The following is a 27846-nucleotide window of genomic DNA, read 5'->3' as shown; positions in this document are numbered from 1 at the left end:
CTTATGGGCTCTCTCCAGGCCAGGTGGAATACCTGCAGTTTAGTGGAGCGCCGCTGGCGTTCCAGTTGATGAGACTTTTGTTTAAGAGCTTGCGTGTGGTTAGTATGCCAAGAGGCAAGTCTCTTTTCAATAATGTTTTAACTTTTTAATTTAGCAACTACATGGGTATTACATAGCGCAGTATCATCAATAGACAAGGAGTTGGCCAAAATATATTCATTGTGTTCCAGTAGTGCATCAATGAAGTTTATAACTGTGGTTGTAGCGATACTGTGACCTGTGTACATCTCGGGTTCAGATGTTATGGAATGGGCCAATTGTAAATGCAGTGTTATAAGAAAATGGTCAGACAATATGATCATGTGGATGAATTATGAATATCAACACCAAAACGTAATACCAGAGGAGTGTACTAAGAAGCACGATTACAGGGTTAGCAAGATAACTTATCCTTTAACCCTAGGTTTTCTGTATCACAAAGCTGCTTCACTTTAAATCAGGGTGTAACTTATGCTGCATGGCTAACCTGGTCCAGGGGAGGTTATGTTCAGGCTGTCTGATCAAAACATACATACATTCACCAGCCTCTTCATTAGGTGACAGGAGTGGCACCCGGTGTGGTCTTCTGCTGCTGTAGCCCATCTGCTTCAAGGTTTGATGTGGTGTGCGTTCAGAGATGCTCTTCTGCATACCTTGGTTGTAACGAGTGGTTATTTGAGTTACTGTTGCCTTTCTATCAGCTCGAACCAGTCTGGCCATTCTCCTCTGACCTCTGCCATCAACAAGGCATTTTTGCCCAGAGAACTGCCGCTCACTGGATATTTTCTCTTTTTCTGACCATTCTCTGTAAACCGTAGGGATGGTTGTGCATGAAAGTCCCAGTAGATCAGCAGTTTCTGAAATACTCAAACCAGCCCGTCTGGCACCAAAAACCATGCCACGTTCAAAGTCACTTAAATCACCTTTCTTCCCCATTCTGATGCTTGGTTTGAACTTCAGCAGATCGTCTTGACCATGTCTACATGCCTAAATGCATTGAGTTGCTGCCACGTGATTGGCTGATTAGATATTTGCGTTAACGGGTGCAGTTTGCAGTTGAACAGGTGTACCTAATGAAGTGGCCAGTGAGTGTATATGTAAAAGCACTGCCCTTTGACCAATAAAATTCTAGGAAGAAGTTGTCTCCAGGTTACCATAGAGCTTGGGGGTGGCTTTTGCATCATCAAGGCATCACTTGACATTATTACTTTCATTCAGCATTTCATTCAACATCATTCAGCAGCACCAAATGCACATTTACAGTGTGATCTCACACCAATACAGTTTCATCTAGAAACAATGACCATGACCATGAATGTGAAATTAATTTAGGCCTAGAGAGCCCACTGTTATTTTATGCCCACTGAACACTACTGAAAATCATAATCAATGTAGCCACATTATGCAGACAGCAATAGGTATTATATCTCTAAGATTAAGGAGGTTTCGCACAAACCATATCAATATTTCCATGTAGACCAATACCTGGAAAGCCAGTAGACAGTCACAAGCAACCAAGTTTGTCATAACAATGTGAAATTGTTTCATTATTCTGGAAAAGGTGGTCTGCAAATTGTTGTCAGTTATAAACTGGTGGATAGTCACTGCACCACCTCAGCATGTACCAAGTGTTCACTTTCATAGATGAGTGAGATTTCTGTGCAGTTTTTTCTTAATTATCGTTGGGTGGGCCTACACTGTGCTGGACAAGGCTGCCTTGGGGAAGCGCTCTTTGTAGGTAAACAAATTGCTTTGCGGTAAGGTTGTGCTCTCAATGTGTTGGGTGAATTCAAAGTGCTTCATTGAATGTGCAAGGATGATTTTTCATACCTCAATAGCTATCCCGCAGTAGGCAGGAAGGGGCCGTTTGAAGATGTGTGGTCCAGCACAGACACACACTACTTCTGAACACTGTGCTGGAGAATCTTGATTGCCCTTTGAAAAAAACTGCATCTGTTTTTTTTTCTCTGCAGTTGGTTGAGCAAATTGTGAACATGTGGCATCATAGAGTGAAAAAGGCCCATGAAAAACTTAAAATCCCTGTCCTCCAACAGCCAAAGCAACTGGCATACTCAGTGGTGAGGTCAAACTTGTTGCTGTCAAAAATGTTTTGAAAACACTTTATTTGACTGCCTTTGTGTTCATAGACTGTGATCACTGCCCTTGAGTGAAAATTCAACCTCATGTTACATGCCCTTGGTAGCCAGCGTGCACAAACACTATCCAGAACACTGGTCCTTTTTGGAGACAGAAAAGAATGCAGAAAAACTACTTACGTCAGGGAAGAATATGTGCACTTGTTGAATGGGGCTCTTTGATTGTTGCACCACCAAGTTTAGTTGATATGCATATCAGTGGATGTACCGTAGTGGCCATTTTATAAATTTCTTTTACCCTTTTTTCACCCCTCTAATGTCCTTGTATCATGGTTTCTCCGTTGTAGGTCTGTGCTATCAGTTTTGCTTTCTGTTCCTCCTCTGCTAAAATTGATGCAATTTGGTCCAGGATGGTATCAGTGATGGTGCCTACATTGGCAGTCGGAATGGGAATAAAGCTATAAAATCCTGTATCTGATTCATTTTCATTTTGTCGATGTAGCGCAATGCATGTCGTAACTGGGACTGTACCGATACATCTGTGGCTTCATCGGCCTGAACGGACAGAAGCTCAGTGTTCTTGATCTCCTCTATTATGCATTCCCTCATTACCCCCAACATGCAATCCAGCAGTTCATTCTGCATAATGCTGTAGGTGGCCTTGAACACAGGCCATTTCTAAATGCTGCTTCAATACACTGTCCAAGTTTGCAGCAAAATTCTCAAGTCCGTTAAAAACACCAGGGTTTTATGAACCCTCGCTCTCTTAATGGCCTCTCAACATGCGCTCAAAAGCTCCACAAAACTTAAAACAGTCTATCAACCCTTACAGCATGCTCCTATTCCTCTCTACCTCCTCATTGTGTTTAGCAGTGCTAACCCGGAAGCCATGATCCGGCTGCATGGTGATGTTTGTTCTTCTTAGCATGGCTAGTTTGACTTAATTCTGCATGTGAATTGTGGTCTCCTCATTCTTGTTTATTTTCTCCAATATCACTCACGCCATTCCCTGTCTAGGCCTTTTCGGATGTGGGTGTGTTGAGAAATAGACAAGGAAAACGGAAGACAGCATTTGGCTGAGTGCATCCACAAAGCCATGTTTTTTTTCTCATACCAAGCCCAACAGAAAGTCCTGATATAGATTTTGCCATGATCACCTGATTGCTGGTTCATATGAAGATCGGGCTTATCACGTCCCAACTGCTAAACATTTTTCTGCAAGTCCTCCTCTTAAATGGATTTGTTAGCAGCAACTCAGCTGTGTTAGCAGCCTGTGTACCCATGTTTGCCCAAATTTTTCAAATTAAGGTCTCAGGTTTGCATAGCAACACCAACTCAGTCAGTGGCGTACTTTAGCACCCAAAATAAATCTCTTTCTGGGCTGCTGATTGGCTAATGCAATAGAAATCGAAAAGAGCATTGAATGAGATCTGGGAAAGATGTGGGAAACCATCCCCTCTCCTACTGGGCACTGTGACAAGGCACCCAGCAACACAGACAGACGCCCTGTTGACAGCTTCTTCTGAGTAAACACAATGATTTATAAATTCTTACTCAATTTTTTTTTTTGAAAACCATTTCATTTCACACAAACACATCTTAAAATGATCAGCATGTATTTATTTATTAGGAAAATAGTATTCACTTTCAAATAAAGTTACGATTCTTTTTTTTTCTACTCGAAACAACAGGCCAGGTGGTGCTCTAGCACCCCTAATGTACAAAACACCCCAGTCAAAACTGTGTGTCCAAAAAGCTATGAACATGTAATTGTTACGGTTTGTCCATTCGCAGTAGAAGTACTGACTATAATCATTGCTTTTACTATGTATGCATCCTCATATAATAATTTAGACTATTATAAAGTCCAACTTTGCTGATTTTACAGTGACTCCATCTACTGATGTTACACAAGCCTGTCAATTCAGTCAGTCCCCATGTTGCTTCAGCACCCTTGGGTGGCAGGTAGGGTTGCCAACTATCAAGGATGCCCTGTGAGACTCCCAGAATTGGCTGAGATCTCCCAGAATGCAATCAATTCACCCCAGAAAATGTTTTGTTGTTGTTATTAAAGAACAAATGCTGCATTAAATATATTTGTGGTTTGTGTCTCTTATTTTGATTAAGCCACTGCAGTCCTGTGCTTTGACATACACAAACTCCTACATGTATTTCAGTTTTGAGTATCTGAAGTAATGTTATGATTCGAGCCAAGCAGGCATGTCTTTCCCTCTTTCCCTCTCTACCTCTCAAGCTCAGGATAACTGTGCTGTTAGCTGAGCTGAAGCTAGCTAGCTAGGGAAGCATAGTGATGAAAGTGCATTCTCCTCGGCGTGACTAGAGCTTCACTTCCGTCCCTCTGAGTAGCTAGTCTAAGTATTGTTTTGCTTGTTAGTTGTGTCTTGTGGCCTTAATTTGCCTTAGTTTCTTTAAATTAGTCGTCTTTGCTTGTTGCGTCGTCATTAGTGATTTGTAGCCAGCTGTTTTTACCGGTTAAACTCCTAGTCTTGATTGATTGTCAGCTGTGCAATATTGGTAGTAATTAGTATCGCGTAAATCTTTGATCGGTAACTTTGTTTCATCCCCGTTTTATCTGCGCAGCTGTTTTGGTTCAAGGTATTGTAAATTGCTTGTATTTGATCCGTTTAGAGCCGCTTATCGCTACATTATTTGAGTAATTACGCGGCACTTCAAATAGTGTTTCTGAGCGACGCTAGTTTAAAACTGCTGCTTTCTAGAACTTCTTCAGAAAGTGCATTCTCCTCGGCGTGACTAGAGCTTCACTTCCGTCCCTCTGAGTAGCTAGTCTAAGTATTGTTTTGCTTGTTAGTTGTGTCTTGTGGCCTTAATTTGCCTTAGTTTCTTTAAATTAGTCGTCTTTGCTTGTTGCGTCGTCATTAGTGATTTGTAGCCAGCTGTTTTTACCGGTTAAACTCCTAGTCTTGATTGATTGTCAGCTGTGCAATATTGGTAGTAATTAGTATCGCGTAAATCTTTGATCGGTAACTTTGTTTCATCCCCGTTTTATCTGCGCAGCTGTTTTGGTTCAAGGTATTGTAAATTGCGTGTATTTGATCCGTTTAGAGCCGCTTATCGCTACATTATTTGAGTAATTACGCGGCACTTCAAATAGTGTTTCTGAGCGACGCTAGCGTCGCTCCTCCTCAGTTTTATGCAAGCTCTTCCCATCTCTGTCTGCTCTCTGCCCTACAGCACCCGGTTCCAAAGACGTGGCCCCCCTAAGCGACGGAACCCAGCTAACCTCTCCTACCCCCAGCTATCTCCCTGCAATAACTGCACAGTTGCTGGAGGACTTTGGAACTGCCAGTCTGCTTCAAAGAAGGCTGATTTCATCTCAGCCTATGCCTCCCTGCTCTCCCTTGATTTCCTTGCCCTCACTGAGACATGGATCACCCCAGAGAACACTGCAACCCCTGCTGCCCTCTCCTCTTTCTTTTCATTCTCCCACACTCCCCGACCATCAGGCCGTGGTGGTGGCACTGGTCTCCTAATCTCTCCCTCCTGGAAATACTCAGCCCTACCTCTCTCTGACCTACCCCGATTCAGTTTTGAATACCATTCTGTTTCAATCACCTGTCCAACTAATCTATACATTGTTGTCATTTATCGCCCCCCAGGTCCACTGGGAAACTTCATCGATGAGCTGGATATCCTACTCAGCTCTTTCCCTGAGGACGGCACCCCACTGATCCTGCTTGGAGATTTCAACCTCCACCTGGAAACATCCCAGTCTTCAGCTGTCCTACATCTCCTCCACTCCTTTGACCTCTCCCTACAGTCATCTCCCCCTACCCACAAGGCGGGCAACCTCCTCGACCTGGTTTTTCTGAGGAATAGCCCTTGCACCGATATCACTGTAACCCCTCTGCACACCTCTGACCACCACTTCGTTTCCTTCTCCCTCCCCCTTGCTCCCTCTCACCCACCTTCTCCCCCCACACCCACTGTATCTGTCCGCCGCAATCTCTGCTCCCTCTCAACCTCCTCTCTTGCTTCATCTGTCACTGCTGCCCTCCCTCCTCTCGAATCCTTCACTACCCTCCCCACTGATTCTGCATCCACCTCCCTACTTTCCTCCCTTACATCTGCTCTTGACTCCCTCTGCCCCACTGTCTCTAGGCCAACACGTCCATCTCCTCCCCGCCCGTGGATGTCCAATGCCATACGCACCTCCAGGGTTGGACTCCGTGCAGCAGAGAGGAAGTGGAGGACATCCAGAGATGCTTTAGACCTCTCTGCCTACCAATCCCTCCTTGCAGCGTTCTCCTCCACGGTGACTGCTGCCAAGGTAAACTACTATCAAACCAAAATCCATAACTACCGTTCTAACCCTCGGCAACTGTTTTCTGTCTTTTCCTCTCTCCTCAGCCAGCCATCTGCACGCCCTCAGTCCTCGCTCACTGCTGACGACTTTGCAACCTTCTTTGACGAGAAGATTGCAGTCATCCGCAACTCCTTCTGCACTCCACCTCACCCTATGCTCCCCTCCCCTTGTCTCTCCACTCCTCTGCTTACGGTCACTGGCTCCCAACTCCCCACCCCTCAACCTGTACTCTCCCCCTCCCTCACCATTTCCCCTTGTTTCTCCGACTTCTCTCCCCTCACCGATTCTGAGGTTTCACAACTCCTACTTTCCCATCGCCCCACAACCTGTGCCCTTGACCCCATTCCCTCACCACTCCTCCAGGCAATCTCACCCGAGATTCTCCCATTCATCACCTCCCTGGTTAACTCCTCCCTGACATCCGGCTGCTTCCCGTCAACCTTCAAGAAGGCCCTCATCTCCCCCCTCCTGAAAAAGACCACACTAGACCCCTCCATCATTGGGAACTACAGACCGGTATCTCTCCTTCCATTTCTGTCAAAAACCATTGAACGTGCTGCATCAAATCAACTCTCTGTGTTTCTTTCACAGAATGAGCTCCTCGATCCCCATCAGTCTGGATTCAGACCAGGCCACTCGACAGAGACCGCACTCCTCTCTGTCAACGAAGCTCTCCACGCAGCCCGAGCAGCCTCCCTCTCCTCCGTCTTATTACTTCTGGACCTATCGGCAGCCTTCGACACAGTCGACCACCCCACCCTCCTGTCCTCCCTATCTGCAATGGGGATCTGTGGCACAGTCCTCAATTGGATTGAGTCTTACCTCTCAGATCGCTCCTTCCAGGTAGCCTGGGCTGGTAAAGTATCTGCGCCACACCCCCTCATCACCGGAGTCCCACAGGGCTCGGTCCTTGGTCCTCTCCTCTTCTCTCTCTACACCCAGTCCCTTGGCCCTGTCATCACAGCTCATGGTATGTCTTACCATTGCTATGCTGATGACACACAACTGTTTTCTCTCCTTCCCACCCTCTGACACACAGGTCTCAGCCCGCATCACTGCCTGCCTGAGTGATATTCAGAGCTGGATGGTCCGCCACCATCTCAAGCTCAATCCAGGTAAGACAGAGCTCATTTATATTCCGGCTCTTAACTCCCCTCTCTCTGATCTCTCTATCTCCCTAGGTAATACCATCCTCACACCGTCACCCTCAACTAGAAACCTTGGCGTGGTGATGGACAACAGACTGTCCCTCACCGAGCACATTTCAGCAGTGACACGTTCATGCAGGTTCTTCCTGTATAACATCCGGAGGATCCGCCCCTTCCTCACAACTTACTCGACCCAACTCCTCGTCCAGGCAGTGGTCCTGTCCCGCCTGGACTACTGTAACTCCCTGCTTGCTGGCCTCCCAGCATCATCTATCAGACCCCTGCAACTCATCCAGAACGCAGCAGCGCGTCTGGTCTTCAACCTCCCCAGACATTCCCACGTTACCCCCCTGCTCACCACCCTCCACTGGCTCCCCGTGATGGCTCGCATCAAATTTAAAACATTAGTGCTTGCCTTCAAAGCAGCCAGGGGGTCAGCCCCTCCCTATCTACGTCAACTCATCAGACCCTACACCCCAGCTAGACCTCTCCGTTCTGCTGCCACATGTCGCCTGGTCCCTGCCCCGGCTCGCACCAGCACCCGGTCACGCCTCCTGTCTGTTCTAGCCCCACGGTGGTGGAATGACCTTCCTGTGCAAGTCAGAACAGCAGAGACCCTGGCCGTCTTCAAACGTAGACTGAAGACTCACCTCTTCAAGCTACATCTCACCTCATCACCCCCCACTACCCTCTAACATTTTCTTTTCTAAAAAAAAAAAAAAAAAAAAAAAAAAAAAAAAAAAAATAGGGTGTACAATTCACACTTATACCTAAGCAAAGTTATACCTATTGTAGCTCTCTTGCAGGAATGTTGTAAAGCGCTTGTCTCTGAGTTTTGTAATGCACTTGTTGTAAGTCGCTCTGGATAAGAGCGTCTGCTAAGAACCTATAATGTAATGTAATGTAATGATGTAATTACCATTTCTCTCTCTCTCTCTCTCTCTCTCTCTCTCTCCCTCTCCTTTATTCAACAAGCTTTTGCAGTCAGCAGTGCATTTAAGTGATGACTGAATGACAATACATGCGAGACATACTGTTGCTTCCTTGTGTTATCTGTGCTGTGTATGTGATTCTATGCATTGTGCATCTGTGGATGATATGGGCAATAGAACATTAAGCATTTTGACCAAACCTCCCAGACCAAAATTACATGAAGTTGGCAATCTTAGTGGCAGAGGTTAATACACTTCACAACCCTCAGCAACTAAACACATCAGTGCAGAGCACCCAATTCACATCTTCAATGAAGTCCAGGGAACTGCAGTCATGAATTATTTCATATATCACATAATACTGATACAATAAGTCACTTATATTTTCCATATAATTTTATTATTTTCCTTAAAATGATAACATGATTTTTCTCTGCTCAGTATTACAAACTTACAAGATCAAAGTCAAGGGGGTTAAAAGATAATTACATGAAAACTGTACCAAGATGGGTTTAATCTTTTTCCACTTAAAAGAGACATGTACTGCAATATGGAAAAAATGTACTTAATTGAGCCAGTGCTTTTTTTTTTTAATATCTGAACTGATTCCAATAGGTAAGCTCTTTACAGTGTAATCCACCAGTAACACCCTCTGTGGGTGCCCTGATAATTGAGCTAAAATGATGATCATATTAGACACCGTGGTTCTTCACTCAATTCTCTGTGGGCAAGTTCACTAGTAATATGCACTCTGGTAGGAGGCAGAACCCCCACTGTCTCCAGTGTGGAAGTGTCTTATCACTACATATGAAGGAACAGAAAGAGGATCATCCTCATTTATAAGTTTAAACCAAGTGGACAAGACCAGGCTTCATTTTTGATGCTCACGTATAGGTTTTGGTTAGAAACACTGCTCTTTAGCGCCAGCGCAGTTGGCCCCAGTATAGGTGTTTCAGCCACCCGTATCAATATAAGTCAATGGAACCAATGTGGTCATAATACAAAGTCAGTAATTTTTTTAAATCAATAATAACTGTTTGTTCTTCGTAAAATGTCTCCCTATGTCCCGATTAGTTTAGTTATTGTGTCATTTGGACAATATTTTAATAATTTGCAGATCGATTAGGGGCACTGCCTAGTCACTGTGTGTCACTTGCGGGGGTAGTATCTCACACACTTAGTGGACAACCCAGACTTGGCCCGGACTTCATGACCATACAATTGTCCCCCCTTTTGCCTACTGTGCAGTCTCTGGCTCCAATTTATACAACATGGCGGCACAAAAACCACTTACACTGCTTTTTTCTAGCCCATAGAAAGTTAATGGGTGATGTCACTGTCACTTTGTCCATTTATTTATTTATTTATTTACAGACTTATGGTTTAAACATGTTCCAACAGTTGCATGAATCAAAGAAGAAAGGCTCCGCACACTAGAAGATTCAAACCTCAAATATTGTGTCCCAACAATGGCGTGTACAAATGCTCCATACTGGTTTGTGATTATTCTTGTAGTAGTGAGTCTATTTCTCCATCCCCTTTGTTGACCATTGCTATTCACTTCATCCTTGTTTGTAAGACAGAGAATGAGGAGAATGTTGTAAGAATAATAGATTCCATTAACATTCTCCGGATTTCTGTTGGACCAGATAAAATGTTCTAGTGAAGGCATGAACAATTAGGAAAATGGATTGGGCTCAAATAATTATGTTTACATGGTTGCTTCTGTTAATGAAATTGCTATTGTAGAAGCTGCAATTATTGTTTCTCCTCATAATCTTGCTAAATCAGTACTCCAGCATAAGTGTGCTAGAATCTCAGATTGTATAATTATGTCTGAGTTATTTTAGGGCTGGCTATAAATAAATTTGGCGGAAAGTGAGTGACAGCTTGTTTAAAGTTAAATGAAATGGCAATGTAAATTGAACACTGCACAATTTAGGTATCTCCCACCATTCTTTAATTACATTTTGTATTTGAGAAATATAGGCAATACACAACAATGTGATTATGAATTAGTTCCTGTAAATGCCACAAACTAGAAGCACTTTCACTACAATGCCTTCAATTCATTGAATGCACAAAACTTGGCTGTACGGATAAACTGTAGACAGCATAATGGATCAGATTGGAATTAATCAGAATTATAATGCAGTCTGTGTATACGTATATCAGGAAAGCACCTCATACAAATATTTAGATATAGGCTGAATAACTTAGCCAACAACAAGTATTTGGCTAAATACCAAATCCATAGAGATTAAAAAGATTTCCATTTTATATTTTTATCTTTGTTGTCACCATGTGAATGACATCCAAGTAATTTTTGGAAAATGGGCTTATAATTTGAAAAGGCTTATTGGCTGATTTCAGTTATTTAAAACTTGTATTAAAAGCATGATGCGTTTATCCTAGTGGGATGTGCAGGTATGAGCAAAGCAAGATGCGTGTGTGTGGGAAACACCACTGCCTAATAAATTACAATGAGAAATCCTGCATATCAACAAAACTTTTTAAATAAAAAGCCAGGTTACTCATATGAACAAAGCATAGATGCTCTATTCATCTATTCAAAAAAGAAACAAGATAAACAACAAATCTGCCCACGTATCAAATTATTTACATCAAAATGCCCCAGCTAAGCCTTCACCAATATGTTCCACAGAAACTAAACAGGCCATATCTCAAAGCAGTGTGACACAGGCAGTTGACCCAGTCACAGAAACCAAACATCTCCATAAGGAATAGTATGAATCAGCAAGGGGGGCAAAGGCTGCCAGAAAGTTCTTTATGTCCTGATGGTTGAGATAGTATTATGTGGCCTGCATGTCCTTACTGTACTTTCACTTACTCTATGAGCAATAGACAGATATTGTGTGTTTATATGAGGCCACAGAAGGTAATGTTTATAATGAGTTACAGTCTGTGGTCATTGTAGTTCAGTTTGTGGCAATCCCTGTATGGGGCATGCCCTACCAAGGTGAACCTTAGCATATAGCATACCTGCCAACTCAATGAAAGAACACACCCAGTTTTTGACTCCACGTAATTTTAACGTGGACCAATATATATATATATATCTATATATATATGTATATATATATATATATATATATATATATATACACACAGTGAGCACCATAATTCATTGGACAGTGACACATTTTTTGTTATTTTGGTTCTGTACTCTAGCACTTTGAGTTTGAAAGGATACAATGAGGTTGAAGTGCAGACTGTCAGCTTTAATTTGAGGGTATTTTCATACATATCGGATGAACCATTTAGAAATGATAGAACCTTTTGTACATAGTCCCCCCCCATTTTCGGGCATCAAAAAATATTGACAGTTTAACATAATGTAGAATAAAGTAATAATTTTTAATATTTGGTCGCATACCCTTTGCATGCAATGACTGCTTGAAGTCTGCGACGCATAGACATCACCAGATGCTGGGTATCTTCCCTGGCGATGCTCTACCAGTCCTGTACTGCAGCCATCTTCAGTTCCTGCTTGTTTCGAGGACTTTTTGCCTTCAGTCTCCTCTTCAGCATGTAAAATGCATGTTCAATTGGATTCAGATCCAGTGATTGACTCGGCCTGTCAAGGATTTTCCACTTTTTGGCCGTCAAAAACCCCTTTGTTGCTCTAGCAGTATGTTTCGGGTCATTGTCTTATTGCATGATCAAGTGCCATCCAATGAGTTTGGCATTTGGTTTTATCTGAGCAGATAAAATATTTCTGTAGACTTTAGAATTCATTGTTCTACTTCTGTCTGCAGTCACATCATCGATGAAGACAAGTGGCTGCCATACAGGCCCAAGCCATAACCCCCTCCACCATGTTTCACGGATGAGGTGATATGCTTTGGATCATGGGCATTTCCTTTTTTTCTCTACACTTTCCTCTTTCCATCACTCTGGTACATGTTAATCTTTGTCTCATCTGTCCACAAGACTTCGTTCCAGAACTCTTAAGGCTCTTTTAGGTGCTTTTTAGCAAACTGTAATCTCACCTTTCTGTTCTTCAGGCTTATTAGTGGTTTGCATCTTGTAGTGTACCCTCTGTAGTCCTGCTGGTGTAGTCTTCTACGTATGGTAGACTTTGACACATCTACACCTGCATCCAGGAGAGTGTTTTTGATCTGGGCTGTTGTCAGGGGGGTTTTCTTCACCATAAAGACTAACCTCTAAACAACTAACCTCTTTTCTTAAACAATTAACCTCTTTTCTCCATCAGAACAACCTGCTAGACCCTCACCAGTCTGGCTTCCGATCCGGGCACTCAACGGAGACTGCACTCCTAGCTGTGACGGAGGCACTTGCCACTGCAAGAGCCTCACGCCTCTCCTCTGTCCTGATCCTTCTTGACCTGTCTGCAGCTTTCGACGTGGTCAACCATAAAATACTCCTCTCCACCTTGGCTGGGATGGGAATTGCAGGGACTGCCCTGTCTTGGTTCGCTTCCTATCTTGCAGATAGGACCTACCAGGTCACCTGGAAGGGGTCTGCCTCTGCTTCTAATCCACTTGTTACGGGAGTGCCGCAGGGATCTGTAGTGGGTCCTCTGCTGTTCTCCTTATACACCAGATCTCTTGGTTCAGTCATTAATTCACATGGCTTCTCCTATCATTGTTATGCAGATGACACACAGCTCTTCTTTTCTTTCCCCCCCTCGGCCACACAGGTCAATGATAAGATCTCTTCCTGCCTGGCTGACATCTCCACCTGGATGGCCAGCCACCATCTGAAGCTCAACCTCAACAAAACTGAGCTGCTCTTCTTCCCGTGCAAGACCTCCTTACTTCGTGAGCTCTCAATCACGGTTGATGGCACCACAGTGACTGCCTTTAACTCTGCCAAGAGCTTGGGGGTGGTCCTGGATGACCAACTGGACCTCAAGGAGCACATCAAGGCAACATCACGGTCCTGCAGATTCCTTCTGTACAACATCAGAAGGATTCGACCATACCTGACGACGCACTCCACCCAGCTGCTCGTCCAGGCTACGGTGACCTCTCGCCTTGATTACTGCAACTCTCTCCTTGCAAGCCTGCCAGCTTGTGCCATACAGCCACTACAGATGATTCAGAATGCCGCTGCCCGACTCATCTACAACCTCCCCAAATTCTCCCACGTCACTCCTCTGCTGCGATCACTTCACTGGCTACCGGTCGCCGCCAGGATCCGGTTCACACTGCTACACACTGCTACACTGCTGCCAACAGGACAGCCCCCATCTAATTGCAGGACATGACTCAATTCTATGTGCCTGCTCGACCACTCCGCTCTACGGCAGCAGGGCGCCTTGTAACCCCTCCCACAAGGGATCACAGAGCTTCTCCACCCTAGCTCCCCAGTGGTGGAACGAACTCCCCGTCCCTCTCCGAACCTCCCCCTCACTACCCATCTTCCGCCAACTAGCAGAAGAATAAGCTACAGTATTAGGACAAATACAAATTACCAAGAAGTGCTGGGATGGGGCAACATGTAACAAGTGACAGGAAAAGGGGTTTTTTAAATTTTTAAAATTTTTTTATTTTTATAAAAGAGTGAAATATACAGCGTGGTGGTGGTTAGTCTAGGTATAGTCTGAAGAGATGAGTCTTCAGGCCACGGCGGAAGATAGGTAGTGAGGGGGAGGTTCGGAGAGGGACGGGGAGTTCGTTCCACCACTGGGGAGCTAGGGTGGAGAAGCTCTGTGATCCCTTTGGGCGGGTGGGAGGGGTTACAAGGCGCCCTGGTACCTTGCATGGCAGCCTTTCACTGTTGGTGTGTGAGTGTGTGTGTGAATGGGTAAATGAAAGGCATCAATTGTAAAGCGCTTTGGATAAAAGTGCTATATAAATGCAGTCCATTTACCAGTCCATTTGCCTGGCTTCCCCATCACAAGCATCAAAGCAAATGTGATTGGGGAAATTTTAAATTCCACTAATACCCTAATCTAGGCTGACAATCTATGGGTCTCACTTCCTCAGAAGAGACAAACCATATGACTATGTCACACCAGTCCACATAGAGAACGCTGCACCATCCACTATGGACTCCCTTCCTCCCCTTTTGGAATCGGGAGAAACTCTCACAGCTGCGCACAAAGAGGTGGAATTCTCTGTCGACCTGCCTGTATCAATGCCCACAGATAATGCTGCACCACCCCCCACGGGGGAACCTCTCTCAGCTGTGCAGGCAGAAGTGGTGGGCTCTGTGGAGTTTTTCCTACTAGTCCACACAGACTGCGCTGCACCACACACTGTGGACTACCCTTCCCCCCTTTTTGAATCTGGGGAACCTCAGCTGCCCAGACACCATCCACAGAGAGTGCCAGACCACCCTCCATGGACACTACCTCTAGCAACACCAGTCCTCCTACCATATCTGAAGTGCCCCACGACAGGGCTCACACAGAGGACGGGCTCCAAAGAAAGTCGCAGTCCTCTGTCACGGCTTCAAAGGGACCCTGCGGGAAACGGACCAGAAAGCCAACCCCCCACCGTTTTATGACCTCCCAGGCCCTCACCGTCTCTGCCAGAGTTTTGTCTTGCTCTCCAAAGCATGATAAACAGAGCACAGTTGGAACACCAGCTTCTCACACCCTGGACTGCCCACCTCCGAGTCATCACCCCTCCAAGTTCCACACACAGACATCATCCACGGGAAGCGTCTGAAGTGGTGGAACGGTAATAGACTGGGTGCATACCAGGGACCTTCGGCCCATCTGCCCAGAGAGGGTGCACATCCAGTTTCCGGGATAGACCCTGGGCCAGAGATGAGACAGGCATGGTTAATGGGGATCCACGTGCGGAAGAAGCAAGATGGCAGGACACCTCCTGTCATTGTTTGTGTATCCTAAACTGTGCCTCCCTCCACTGCCAAAGGACTGCCAGTAGGCAAACTGCTGTTCTTGTACGTAAAATTGGCAGCCTCCCCAATGTCCTGACCACAACTTTTAGACATGGAACCATGTCCGCCCATGTCCCTTTCTCCAAGTGTAGGCGCCCTCATGCACTGCTAGTACATATCAATGGACAGGTCTGCCCCATGCATGGGTTAAATTGAATTGGCAATCCTATGACTGTAAACACAGTCAAGAAAGTTCCCTTTGATGGACTGATTTCACCTTGCACGTGCAGTGCTGTCTTCGTATGTTGAGGTGAATGAAAAGGCCTAAACCTACAAGTACCATAGTCCTCTCCTGCCATCCCCCGAATGACACCCACGGACGTAAGTGCAACTGGATCCACGCCCTGTGACTGGGAACTTGCCTAAATGACTGCTGTCTGCAGTCCCACCTGACTGGACCCCGGCTACAGGAGCCAAAGAGGAATCCAACAGGAAATATGGTGCTTCCCCACTCGGCAGTTAAGAGATTCCTGCTGTACTTTGTCAGCTTTGGGTTGTCTGGCTTCCTGTCAAAGGAGACAGAGCCCCCACGCACTGTGCACAACTTGGCAGGAACGCTGTGGGCAATGGATTGCCTTTTATTTCACAATTGCAACAATAATGGAAAAAAGCACTGTATGCTGCGCAAGATAGTCCAGGGAACCCCCTCTTCCTTGCCAGTCCTGATACCCAGACAACGAAGAAGGAAAAGACTGGTACTATGGTGTCACAACAGCAGCAGCCAGAAGAGTGTCTAGAAGAAACTGTTGATGTCTCCACCCCACACCTTACCATTGTAGGATTGTGTCCAGCAGTAGGCCAGCCGGTCACAATTGGACTACTCAATTTTGACATGGACTAAATGTTTTACAAGATGGCGGATTTACCACTGAGTTTTTATTAACTGATGCTATGTAAAAAAAATTTTTTTAAAGTCGCTCAGGATAAAAGCATCTGCTTAATGCCTGTAATGTAATGTTAACTGCATCTCAGGAATGTAAATGTGTAGTTTTCTTATAGCTATGCCCTCATTTTTAAACTGTCATTTTTATGTGGTGATGGGAAAATAGGCTTTTAGTAGGTGCACTCACCTATTTTTCCAAGAGAGGGAATGTAGGATATGTAGTGTTTAGATTTTGTCCTTAGAGAGGGAAACAGTGAATAAGAATGTGGCCTGGCCTCCGCATCACAAGCATGACAGCAAATGTGATTGGGGCTATTTTAAATTCCACAGATAGATAGATCCTAATCTAGGCTGACGATCTATGGGTCTCACCTCCTCAGAAGAGACAAACCATAGGACACAGGACACCATATCAGGGGTTGGAGACCCTGCATGCCTAACATTTCCCATTACTTTTAGTTTGAATTCAATCTTTAGGTAGGCCAGTCCTTGCCATAAATTAGTCTGACCCCCTTCCCTACTCTCCTAAACCTTAACCTGGCATCACCCAATCAGGGCAAAACATCCTCAAGCCATGCTGGGTAAGGTATTTAAGATGGCCACAGGAGAAAATTGTTTGTGTTGTGTTTGGTTTCGGAGCCTGGAAGAAGAAGCATTTTCCTCTGTTTATTTTGGTGGTGGTTCCTAGGTTGTGTGTTTTTAGCTGGTTTCCTTTCATCCTGTGGCGCTTATACTGGAAGTGGGTGGTACTTTGGCAAGGTCTGGTCTATCCGTCTCTCTCTCTCTCTCTGTCTCTCTCTTTTCTGGTATTTCTAATTCAATTGTTTAATGTTTTGTTGTATGTCTTCTGTTGTGTAATTTAGAAGTAGTATGCCTGCGTTCAATAAAGAATTTATGTTTTCAATTCATTAATATAATTGACTGCTTCTTATTGAATTCAATTATTTAATCTTAAAACCTGGTATAGAGCTTGTTTTTACTTGTTGGTTGATTCCACCAGTGCACTGTAGACTGACCTATCAATGAATTTGGTGATTCAACTGATAATTCTAATTTTAAACATTTTTAAATTAAATTACATTACATTACATTACATTACAGGCATTTGGCAGACGCTCTTATCCAGAGCGACGTGCAACAAAGTGTATAACCATAACCAGGAACAAGTATGACGAAACCCCTAGAGAGAAGTACCGGTCCAAGTACAGGAAACAACCGCATAGTTCAACTTCGACCCTGATGGTTAAACTGATTAACACTAACAACGAGAACGGCAACAACGCAATCTATGGAAAAAAAAAAAAAAAAAAGTACAAGTAGTCGTTAAGACAGGTGCATTAACTAAGTCACCTACGAAACAGCTGCCTAGTTACAACCCTAAGTTTAGTCATTTACAGGGGGGAAGGGAGGGATGGGGAGAGGTGCAGCCTGAAGAGGTGAGTCTTCAGTCGTTGTTTGAAATGGGTCAGTTTCTCAGCTGTTCTGACCTCCACAGGGAGGTCATTCCACCATAGTGGGGCCAGAACAGACAGGAGACGTGTTCCGGAAGTGCAAATCAAATATATTTTACATGTAGGTTAAGTAAGGGGTTCAAGCACGCAATATCTCTTGTGTTCAGTATTCAGAGTGCTGGACATTTTAACAAGGGCATTGACTGTTGGAACCGCTGGAATATCCTTTATCTGCCCCTTGTCACATATTTATTCCAATTTTGGCCCTGTGCTGACCTGATTAAACTGAAAAATGAATAAGCATGTGTATATTCTGTGACTGGCGGGGAAAGATTTTCAACTTTGAAATTAATACGAGAATCTTTAGGATTTCCACTTTGCAAGCTGGAAACATTTATTGAAAATTGAGAATCCATAGTCTTACTTCGGTTTTCATTGGACTGTTCCAGGCCTGAGCTGAGGCTGCCTGTATCTAAGCCTTCAAAGATCATGTGGCACATTTTCCTTAGTTTCAATGGTAGAATTTATTTAAATAATTTTTCAGCCAGGCTGAAGAGATACTTCAGCCTTAGGCTTGCTCCTGTGGGGGTTTAGGCTAGGGCTGTCTGTAAAGCGTATTGTGACAACTGTTGTAAAATACGCTATATAAATAAAATTTGATTGATTTGATTGATTGATTGATACTGTACTGTAGGTTAATATTTGATTTTGTTTGTTGAGATTTTCAGTGGATAGTATCCAACACTTTTCTCAGGTAAAGATATCAGCAGCCATCTTTAAAGCAATGTGCGAGATATTGCAGAATAAATCTAGCCTGATATTGAATCCCAATTGTGCCGGTGTCAACAGGGACTGGCAGACCATGGCGACTAATTTGCAAATAATTGGCTGCGGCATTGCTCTAGGAGGGAGGTTGTTCCTCTCTCGTAGAACAAGTACACTTTTCCTCCAATTCACTGGGTACCTGCACTATGCCTTCGCCAATGGCACATGAAGTGTAGTGCATGTGAAGTGGTGGAATGCACAGTGACAAAAGCAGTGGCTGACAGAGCTCCAGAGGGAGACACCCAAAGATAACGATATAAAGAAATAGTTGTCTTTCCTAACAACAATTTATTGTGCACATGTACTTCCTTTTTTGAAAACATAATTAATGGAAAGGTTGCATTGACATGATAGGCAGTCAAGCCTATGTCATGTACCTCAAAGTTATGTACTGTGTTTGCACCACAACTGGCCACCAGTTAATGAGGAATCCTCTGCCCATGAGTGATTTAGACCGACTGAATGAGTGCATGTGAATATACAAGAAAAACACAGTTTGCCAAGGTTAACACAGTGAACATTTCCTTCACACAATGAGCGTCTCTTTGTCTTCTGCCAGGCTCCAGTTGTGGCTTCTAAATCATCTCTTATCAGGGCAGCTCAGGCCTTCTCCCGCCTTCAGTGTTTTCAGAAACCAGCGGCCCCTGCTCAAACCAAACTGTTGCTGCTCCGCATCAACAGCCGCATGACCACACTTGCTTCAGCCATGAATCCACCATGGTAAAGCCGTCCTCCTCCATGGGCCTGTGAGCTCTGCCCATAAGCAGAGTCTGTGAGCTCTGTTTTTAAGCAGTGTCTATGCGATCAGTCTATAGGCAGTGTCTGTGAGCTGTTTATAGGCAATGTCTGTGAGCTCTGTCTGTAAGCAGTGTCTGAGCTCCATGTTTAAGGAGTGTCAGTCAGCTCTGTCTGTAAGCAATGCCTGTGAGCTCAGTTTAGAAGCAATGTCTGTGAGCTCTGTCTGTAAGCAGTGTCTGTGGGCTGTGTCTGTAAGCACTGCCTGAGCTCTGTCTGTAAGCAGTGTCTGTGAGCTTTGTTTAGAAGCAGTGTCTGTGAGCCCTATTTGTAACCAATGTCTGTGAGCTCTATCTGTAAGCAATGTCTGTGAGCTCTTTCTGCAAGCAGTGTCTGTGAGCTCTTTCTGCAAGCAGTGTCTGAGAGCTCTGTCTGTAAGCAGCATCTTTAACTACTGTCTCTGAAAAACCAGATTTTTTTCCTTGATGAAGCAGCTCTGACTGGTAAGGCTGCAGGCTGCCATGAATATCATGCACTGTCTTAATCCTCTTCTTCACTGGAGGGCTCATATATGGTAGTCAAAATATGCTGTGTCCTGCATTGCAGCTCTCCTGGTAGCATCATTTTTCCCTTGTGAAACTCATAATGTAGAATTAACTATAGCAACCTGTCTATAGGATACAATTACATTTGTTTCTTGTTACAATACATTAGCTGGGTCTCTATACTGCAGTTCTGATCAGAGACATTGACAGGTCTTTAGAGCTAGCTTCTTGTAACAGTTGATTCCACACTTATTGACAGATACCTCGAGGTTGTAGCCTTTATATGGCACCAGAACTGCATCAGTAGCTTTTCATATCCTATTCTCTAAATTGAGGCCTGGTTTGAAATTGGCTTGACTTTGGCATTAAATGAGTAAAACTATAAAGCATGACAGTAAGAAGGGGGCCTGAACCAGTATTATTCTTCCAATACCATCTTCTTCACGCACTGTTGGTTTTCACTTTACCTTTGATTTTGCTGAGGTTCTAGGTTACTATCATATGAGGGAAGAGGAGCATTGCCTAGGCACACTAGGAGTCACATCTGATGTTTGCTGTTTCGGCATGTTTGGAATTTAGTTGATATATCCTTGACTGAGAGTGGATGGAGGTGGACATGCTTATTTAAAAACAGTGAGTAACTTTACCGTCATTATGTAAGTATGAATAATTGGTATTTTTGAATTGATTATTTTTAAATATATTTGTATAATATAATGGAAATATAAGAGGTTTAAATACAAGGGGAGCCTGTCACAAGTCTGTTTATGCCATCTGCTATTCTGAATAATTAATATGCACTGGATGGGAAATATGTAAATATGTAAAATATCACAGAATTGGTATAGATTAGAATTCAGGGAAACTTTATTGGGCAGCCAACTTGACCTACTGACATTCTCTATGAAATGTTTATATCCTGAGAGAAATGGCTGTAATGGTTATAGTTAGTATTAATGTTTAATTATTGAGTTAATTATTCAGTGCTTTTTTTCATCACAGCACTGGAGCAGTAGTGTAATCAAGCTGACAAGATTATACCCTTGACATTAATACATAAATTTGGCTTAATGCATCCTTTGCAGATTGTCATAATTGCATAAAATTATCTTATTATCACTCAGAAAATAATTAACCTGAGCCCAATAATTAAATTTCAGGTGTATTTTGATTGTTCAGTTAAATAAGGCTCAAGCCTGAATTAATACATTTTTACACAAACAAATCATGGAGTTATACACCAAAAGGAAAAAAAAAAGTGCTTGTCATCAGAGAAATTAGATGCCTTTTAAGTACCACAGATCTAGTATTGTGGCAGCCTGCAAATGCAGTTAATTATGTTTCAGGAATCCTTACTGTGTGTAATTAAATTTTGTTTGGAGTTTAATTTAGATTCTGCAATTATTACTTTGATATATCACAGACAATTGAGATGTGCATTTTTGAATGAGATTTCATGGAAAAGTGAGGGCAAGTTTAAGTATGAGGTCCACCCACATCTTGATTGGTATTGATTATGTTTACAGATATTTGCTTGTTTATCATGGCCTAGATTCAGTAATATGCATTTTGGCAGTTTAAGGGCATATGCAATTTAATCAAACCAGACTTAAGTAGTTTTTGACAGACATCATGAATGTGGTATATGTACTGTCACTTGCATATGATTAAAATGGTTAGCCATAGCACCTTACCTGAAGATCACACCAGACACATTGTACACCGGACCACAAGTTGCTTCATTCAGACTTGCAGTTGCTCTGGCTTCTGGCATCACAAGCATTCTTTAATGTGTTGTGGTAACATAACATAACAATAAACTTTCTTTTTTCTGAATCCAAGTTTCTCACCTCACTTCATGGTAACATTTAAGTAAAGAAAGGAAATTGTGATAATGTTGAAACATACATTGTTTGAAACAACAATGTTGACGTACAATACTACAATTGGACACCCTTAAGATGCATATTTTCTGCCTTACTTAGCCTACTTGACTTTGTAGGAATTAAACTAAAACCTCAGCGCATAGATTCAGTTACATAAAGATTAACAATTGTTTCAAAAACAATAGCAATAGGAAACAAGTCATTTTATGCCAGTATAATATCCGCCATCTCTAAATCAACCACTTCACTTGCTTTAGTCCAGGTTACACATCTGCAAAATAGCTTGCTGAAATGAAGCTATTTATATAACTGCACTGGAACACATCTGCAAAATAGCTTGCAGAAATTAAGCCATTTATATAACTGCACTGGAATCCCAATTTAAACTGCCATGTCTTTAAGCCATATTAGATTTAAACTTTTGTCATTATTTGTAACAAACACAAATATATTTGGCATAGTTCAGTAACATTTTACAATAAGGTTACATGAATTGGCATGAACAAATTTAGTTGTTAACATGAATTGATGATGTACAAATACATGAATTAAACATTAAATAAATGTTTTATTAGTTAGTAGTTTACAAATGAAGTACATTAACTTAAGTAAAGGTTACATAATTATTTATACATTAGCAAAACATAGGATAAACTTATAATTATTTAACCATTAACAAATACAGGAACTGTTTTTATTCATATATGAAATGGCATTAATTCATGTAGTTAACATGAATTAATAATGTACAAATACATTAATAAAGCTGTACAGATTAGCTTTTCAGTAGTCAGCAGTTAGCAACTGCATTAGTTAATTCATGTTACCTTATTGTAAAGTGTTACCTGTTGTTCTGTGACTTTTTTATGTAATCACACAAAAACAGTGAAAAAAATGAATACATTAGGTTCTTAATTGTATTTCACAGATCATGCATCTAAAAGAAATTCGATTATCAAGATCTCATTATCATCTTTAAGTAGCAAGATTATATTTTTCCATGATTACATAACTTCCTGTGCTACAAAGAACTGAACTGTGAACTGAATTTAGCGTGCTACAATAAATGTGCAATGATTTTTTAACATGAAATATTTTTAAAGTGGTCTGATCAATACATTACAACCATGTCAATCATTTGATACACTCTTTTTCATTGGCACAGGCCTCTTACTTCTGGTCGACAGGGTGTACAGGGGCTTAATAGGTGCACGTATCCAATATGTGGTGACAACCCCTGTACCTCCTTTTGGGCAGCAGACAAATTCTGTTAGCCTGTTAAAAAAATAAAATATTACTTAACTAAATATATTCCTGTGAAAGAAAACTTAATGTTTGATGAGTATGGGGTAAATGGTGAAGAGGCAAATATTGTTTTTAGTTTACATTAAGGCTGAGCTAGTATCATTCAAAACCGTCATGCACTTTCAAAGGTGAGACTAACTTTCATTTAGCAATGGACTCCTTCATGCAGAAAGTATGCTAGTATCCACTAGTCAACTATGATAAGCTGCTCCACTTTCAACAAGGGACCAAATTCTAAAATATATCTTACAAACTCTGCACCCATGTTGCTACAGTAAAGTTATTTTAATTTTAAAAATTTGTTGGATCAATTCACACCAATTGCCAAGTAGCTTTCCACAGAAAATGTAAACTCAAACTTTCATAGTTTATATGAGTCAAATAGTTCAAATACACTCTTTCAGAATTAACCTATCAGAGTTTAAACAATTACCATTTCACTATATACAATCCGTTTCCAAAACATCTATGAATCTGATTGTCTAGTTTTGTAACACATTTGACCACTTAAGTATAATGCAGCCTTAATTAAAGAGTGTGATATATAATATGCGGGGAGGAGGGGGACAGTCCACTCTGGATATTGCTCTTACAATATTTATGTTACAGCCATTTAGCTGCTGCATATTTTATTGTCTTTACTCACTAAGGATTTCCTTGCATTTCACCCTGCTACAAACTATCACATGATCTTGGTATAATCTCTTAGCAATAGCCTCACCAAAACAAAATCTATAACCCATTAGCTGTGACCCACAGATCTTCATGACTGCCTCCCTATCTGCAGTCAGTACTGCTATACACTTCAAATCAGTCAGATATTTTTGCTTAGCAGATGCCATTACCCAGAACAAGACATGCCTTGTATTTCACAGATCATGCATCTATAAAGCCAGACATCTGTTAAAGCAATTCAATCTCCCTCAGAGCTATGGTATTGCTCCACAGAGATTCAAAAACGTTGAAAAAGTCATTTTCCCTGACCCTCATACTATAGGGTGCCATTGTAAAAAGTTGCATACCCTGTAAACCTGCTTAATTTTTGCACATTTAGCATTGCCAAATGTAAAAAATAAAAAATTTCAAAATGTCAGTTTTTTTAAACATTTAGAGAGAAATTTGTCACTGTTCCTAGAATATGTTATGCATTAAATGAAGATTTGAAAATTATATATAAATGCAAAGGTTTAATGTAAATGTTATGTAGAAATATAAATGTTAATGCAGAAATGAAATGTTAGTGGCACCCCTAATGTGTAACAACAGTTTTCCGTATGGAGGAGGCCGACCTCAACCACACTGATGCAGATACTGTGAGCAGTAGCTGAGTCAGGTGCATGGCTTATCTGTCCATAAGTTTGTTCCAGAACTCTAATAAACTAACATTGCTGTTCTGTTCTTTTAGGCTTAACTGTGGTTTGCATCTTGCAGTGAACTCTCTGAGGTTATGCTGGTGTAGTGTTCTCTTTATTTTAGTTTTTGACACACTATGCCTACATATTGGTGAGTGTTCTTGATTGGTTCAACAGCAGGGCTGGCCCTGGGGGGGGGGCGGGGGGGGGGGTGCTGTTGGATTCTGTCGAGTGGGGGGGGCAGGGGGTGCTGTTGGATTCTGTCCAGCGGGGGGGGGGCATTACATTGTTTCATAACAAAACATCAAGCATTACATTGTTTCATAACAATATTATGCTTCTTACATTACATTGTTATGAAATGTTCTGTTGCCATTATTTACTTTAGATGAACATTGGATCGTGTGGCCTCCCTCATGGCCGTGTGGCCCCCCCTAGCGGTTGTGGCCCTAAACAAATGCATAGACCGTTTATGCCTCGGGCCGGCCCTGTTCGACAGTTGCATATGGGTTTTTTCACAATTCACAGTATTATTTGGTCATCCAGTACATTGCTCCACCAAGTTGCTTGCTTTTGCTGAGCTCACCAGAGAGCTCTTGCTTCTTAACAATGTACCAAACTGTTTTGTCTCTGATCAATTCTGATTTTCCACTCCATGATGTCCTGCTTTACTGAAATTCCCAACAGCAATGGAAAATTCAAATTCCAGACCTAGGATCAACTCTTGACCTTTTTGTAACTTTCTGACACATGAACTAATGATGCACAATCACAGACCTGGCAAAGAATGAACTGTGCGGCCAACTGTCTCATTACCTTTGGTCCCCCAAATTGGGGAGACTATGTATAAAAAGGGCTGCATGGTTCACCCGATATGGATGCAAATACCCACACATTAAAGCTGACAGCCTTGTTAAAGGACATCGAACAGAAACAGTTGGTGACAACAGAAATGTGGATGAAAAAGACAAGACATTTAATGGTACTGTACAACAATAAATAAAAAAACTATTTACAATAAAAGAAAAAAATACATAGGGCTACCATCCCATAAATGTCTCCTCATACACACAGGCTTCACAGTAATACGTCCTTTACTCAGCCCTCTCTGGAATGAGAGTAACTTAGACCCTTAACAGTGTCAGAGTTACAATACTACAACCAATTTAAGTCAATAAACTAGAAATTCTCTCCATTTGCATATATATTGAATAGTCATTCATTTCCCAGCAATCCCACATGTTTTCTTCCACAATTGCAGGAAACAAGAAACCAAGTCCAAGAAAACTCCCCCTCTTTGTTTCAAACACCTGGAAACTACATTCCTCATAATCCCAATTTCTGTTTAGAGTATGCAACCCTTTTGCAGGTTTTTGGACATTTCATCCTACCTATAGACCCTTTCACAGCCTACATCATCAGAAACATGCATGCACATTTTGGCAAAGGAAGTACAGTTTTGTTATTATGGAAACTGGTGTGAGAGGGAGGGAGCTGGTTTTTCACCTACTTTCAAGTAGTTAAACACAGAAAATGTCAGACTATTGCATTTACGGCTGTATATGTGTATATGCTAGGTTTCTCTACCAAATACATTTATATATCTGGCCACTAATCCAGAACCATTTTGTGATATCCTCACCCAGAGGCATTACTAGACTTAAATCTCTACTGGGGCACAGGTCCCAGCACTCACATCCCTAAAAATCAAGTTTAAATCTATACGAAGTATAACAACAGTGCAGCATCTTTTTTGGGATGCCATTACTTCTGGGAACTGTAGGTCTATATCAGCAGTACAAAAACAATACTATCTGTCCTTATGTTTCAAAGATGTGTTTTGTTTGAAAAAACATCTAGATGCAATCAACATTGCAAAAGTAACTAAAAATGGCCCTTCGGTCATTCCATCCAGGTCTATAAGCGTTAAATTGCCCCCGATCAGCAATCACAAACCTAATTTATGTTTCCTGGTCATTTCTTTATGTATGATAGTCTGTGGTAAAATGTGATCATTTTAAAGTCTCAATGTGATGTTGCTGTACTTTCCATCTGGTAATGCTGCCTAGCATTGATACCACTCATGTGACAGCTAGCTTAAAATGTTCTATTAAAGATGCTAAAAAGTAATTACAGACGCTGAAATAAAGTTAAATAAATGAAGCATCGTAAAGAACACTTGTTTTACATTGAATATCATAGTTACGTCAACCCTAAGCTAGCTGAACAGTTTTGTTGAGGCCAAAAGTTTACATACACCTAAGATAAAGATATTCAAACTCAGTTTTTCACAACTCCGCACATGTTACCATACATTTCTTTTGGCAAGACAATTAGGGAATCTACTTTATTCACATCAGAGGTAATTTTAAAACATTCGATTAGCGACAGATTTATTTCAGCTTTAATTCACTATATCAGAATTCCAGTGGGTCAAACGTTTACATACACCAAGTTGACTGTCTCTTTAAAGACATGAATATTCCAGAAATTGATGTAATTAATTTTTAGAAGCTTCTGATTGGTCAATTGTCATAATTAGGAGTTAATTGGGAGTTCATTGGCACCTGAGGCTGTATTTAAGGACCAACCTTTAGAGCCACTGCCTTTTTGCCCTTGATATTATGGGAAAATTCTCCACAAGTCCGGTTCCTACTTAGGAGCAATTTCCAAACTACTGAAGGTACCACAATCAGCAAACAATTGTATGCAAATATAAAATCTTTGGAACACAGTGACTCTGTATCATTCAGGAAGGAGGCACAAATTTACTTCCAGGGCTGAACAAACTTTGGTACGAAAACTGAACCAAGACAACAACAAAGGAACTGGTGAAGGAGTTGGAGGTATCAGGTACCAAAGTATCTATATCCACTATTAAGAGAATCCTACATCACCATGGCCTGAAAGGCTGTCGAGCAAGGAAGAAGCCCCTACTCCAAGACCGGCATAAAAAAGCCAGAATGAAGGTCAGATATTTGGCCATAATGATCAGTGCTATGTATGGAGGAAAAAGGGTGAGACTTTTAATCTGAAGAACACCATCCCAACTGTGAAGCATGGGGGTGGCAGCATCATGTTGTGCGGGTGTTTTTCTGGAAAAGGGACTGGTGCACTTCAGAAAATAGATGGCATCATGATTAAGAAGGATTATTTAGAAATACTGAAGTAACACATCAAGACATCAGCTAGAAAGTTAAAACTTGCAACTGGGTCTTCCAGCAGGACAATGATCCTAAGCATACCTCCAAAGTTGTAACAAAATGGCTTAAAGACAACAAAGTGAAAGTATTGGAGTGGCCATCACAAAGCCCTGACCTGAATCCCATAGAAAATGCGTGGAATGAACTGAAAAAGTGTGTCTGAGCAAGGAGGCCCACAAATCTGACTGAGTTACACCAGTTCTG

General features: G+C 42.1%; 2 protein-coding genes across 4 annotated transcripts in view; both read left to right on the top strand.

The window, feature by feature from the left end:
* The window catches only part of zc3h15 (zinc finger CCCH-type containing 15), a 454134-nt gene that overhangs the window by 91569 nt on the left and 334719 nt on the right, over nt 1–27846 (top strand). The window lies entirely within an intron of this gene.
* Nucleotides 4461–8534, top strand: LOC135250705 (uncharacterized). Of its 3 annotated transcripts, XM_064327295.1 has the most exons (4): nt 4461–6444; nt 6844–6996; nt 7072–7323; nt 7520–8534. In XM_064327295.1, the coding sequence occupies exons 1-4, from the start codon at nt 5308–5310 to the stop codon at nt 8321–8323; spliced, it is 2346 nt and encodes a 781-aa protein (XP_064183365.1). In that variant the 5' UTR covers nt 4461–5307; the 3' UTR covers nt 8324–8534. The 3 variants fall into 3 exon arrangements, with proteins under 3 accessions (XP_064183365.1, XP_064183367.1, XP_064183364.1); XM_064327297.1 differs by lacking the exon at nt 6844–6996; XM_064327294.1 differs by having other exon boundaries at nt 6844–7323.

Source organism: Anguilla rostrata, chromosome 3 (genome assembly GCF_018555375.3).
Source record: "Anguilla rostrata isolate EN2019 chromosome 3, ASM1855537v3, whole genome shotgun sequence".
NCBI classification, from domain to species: domain Eukaryota; kingdom Metazoa; phylum Chordata; class Actinopteri; order Anguilliformes; family Anguillidae; genus Anguilla; species Anguilla rostrata.
This window is presented reverse-complemented; position numbering and strand designations above follow the sequence as displayed.

Coding starts and splice junctions, on each gene's coding strand:
- LOC135250705 (XM_064327294.1), top strand. CDS start 5,308: ATGCAAGCTCTTCCCATCTCTGTCTGCTCTCTGCCCTACAGCACCCGG. Junction 6,445..6,843: donor CCACGGTGACTGCTGCCAAG/GTAAACTACTAT, acceptor CCACTCCTCCAG/GCAATCTCACCCGAGATTCT. Junction 7,324..7,519: donor TCTCAGATCGCTCCTTCCAG/GTAGCCTGGGCT, acceptor TCTGACACACAG/GTCTCAGCCCGCATCACTGC.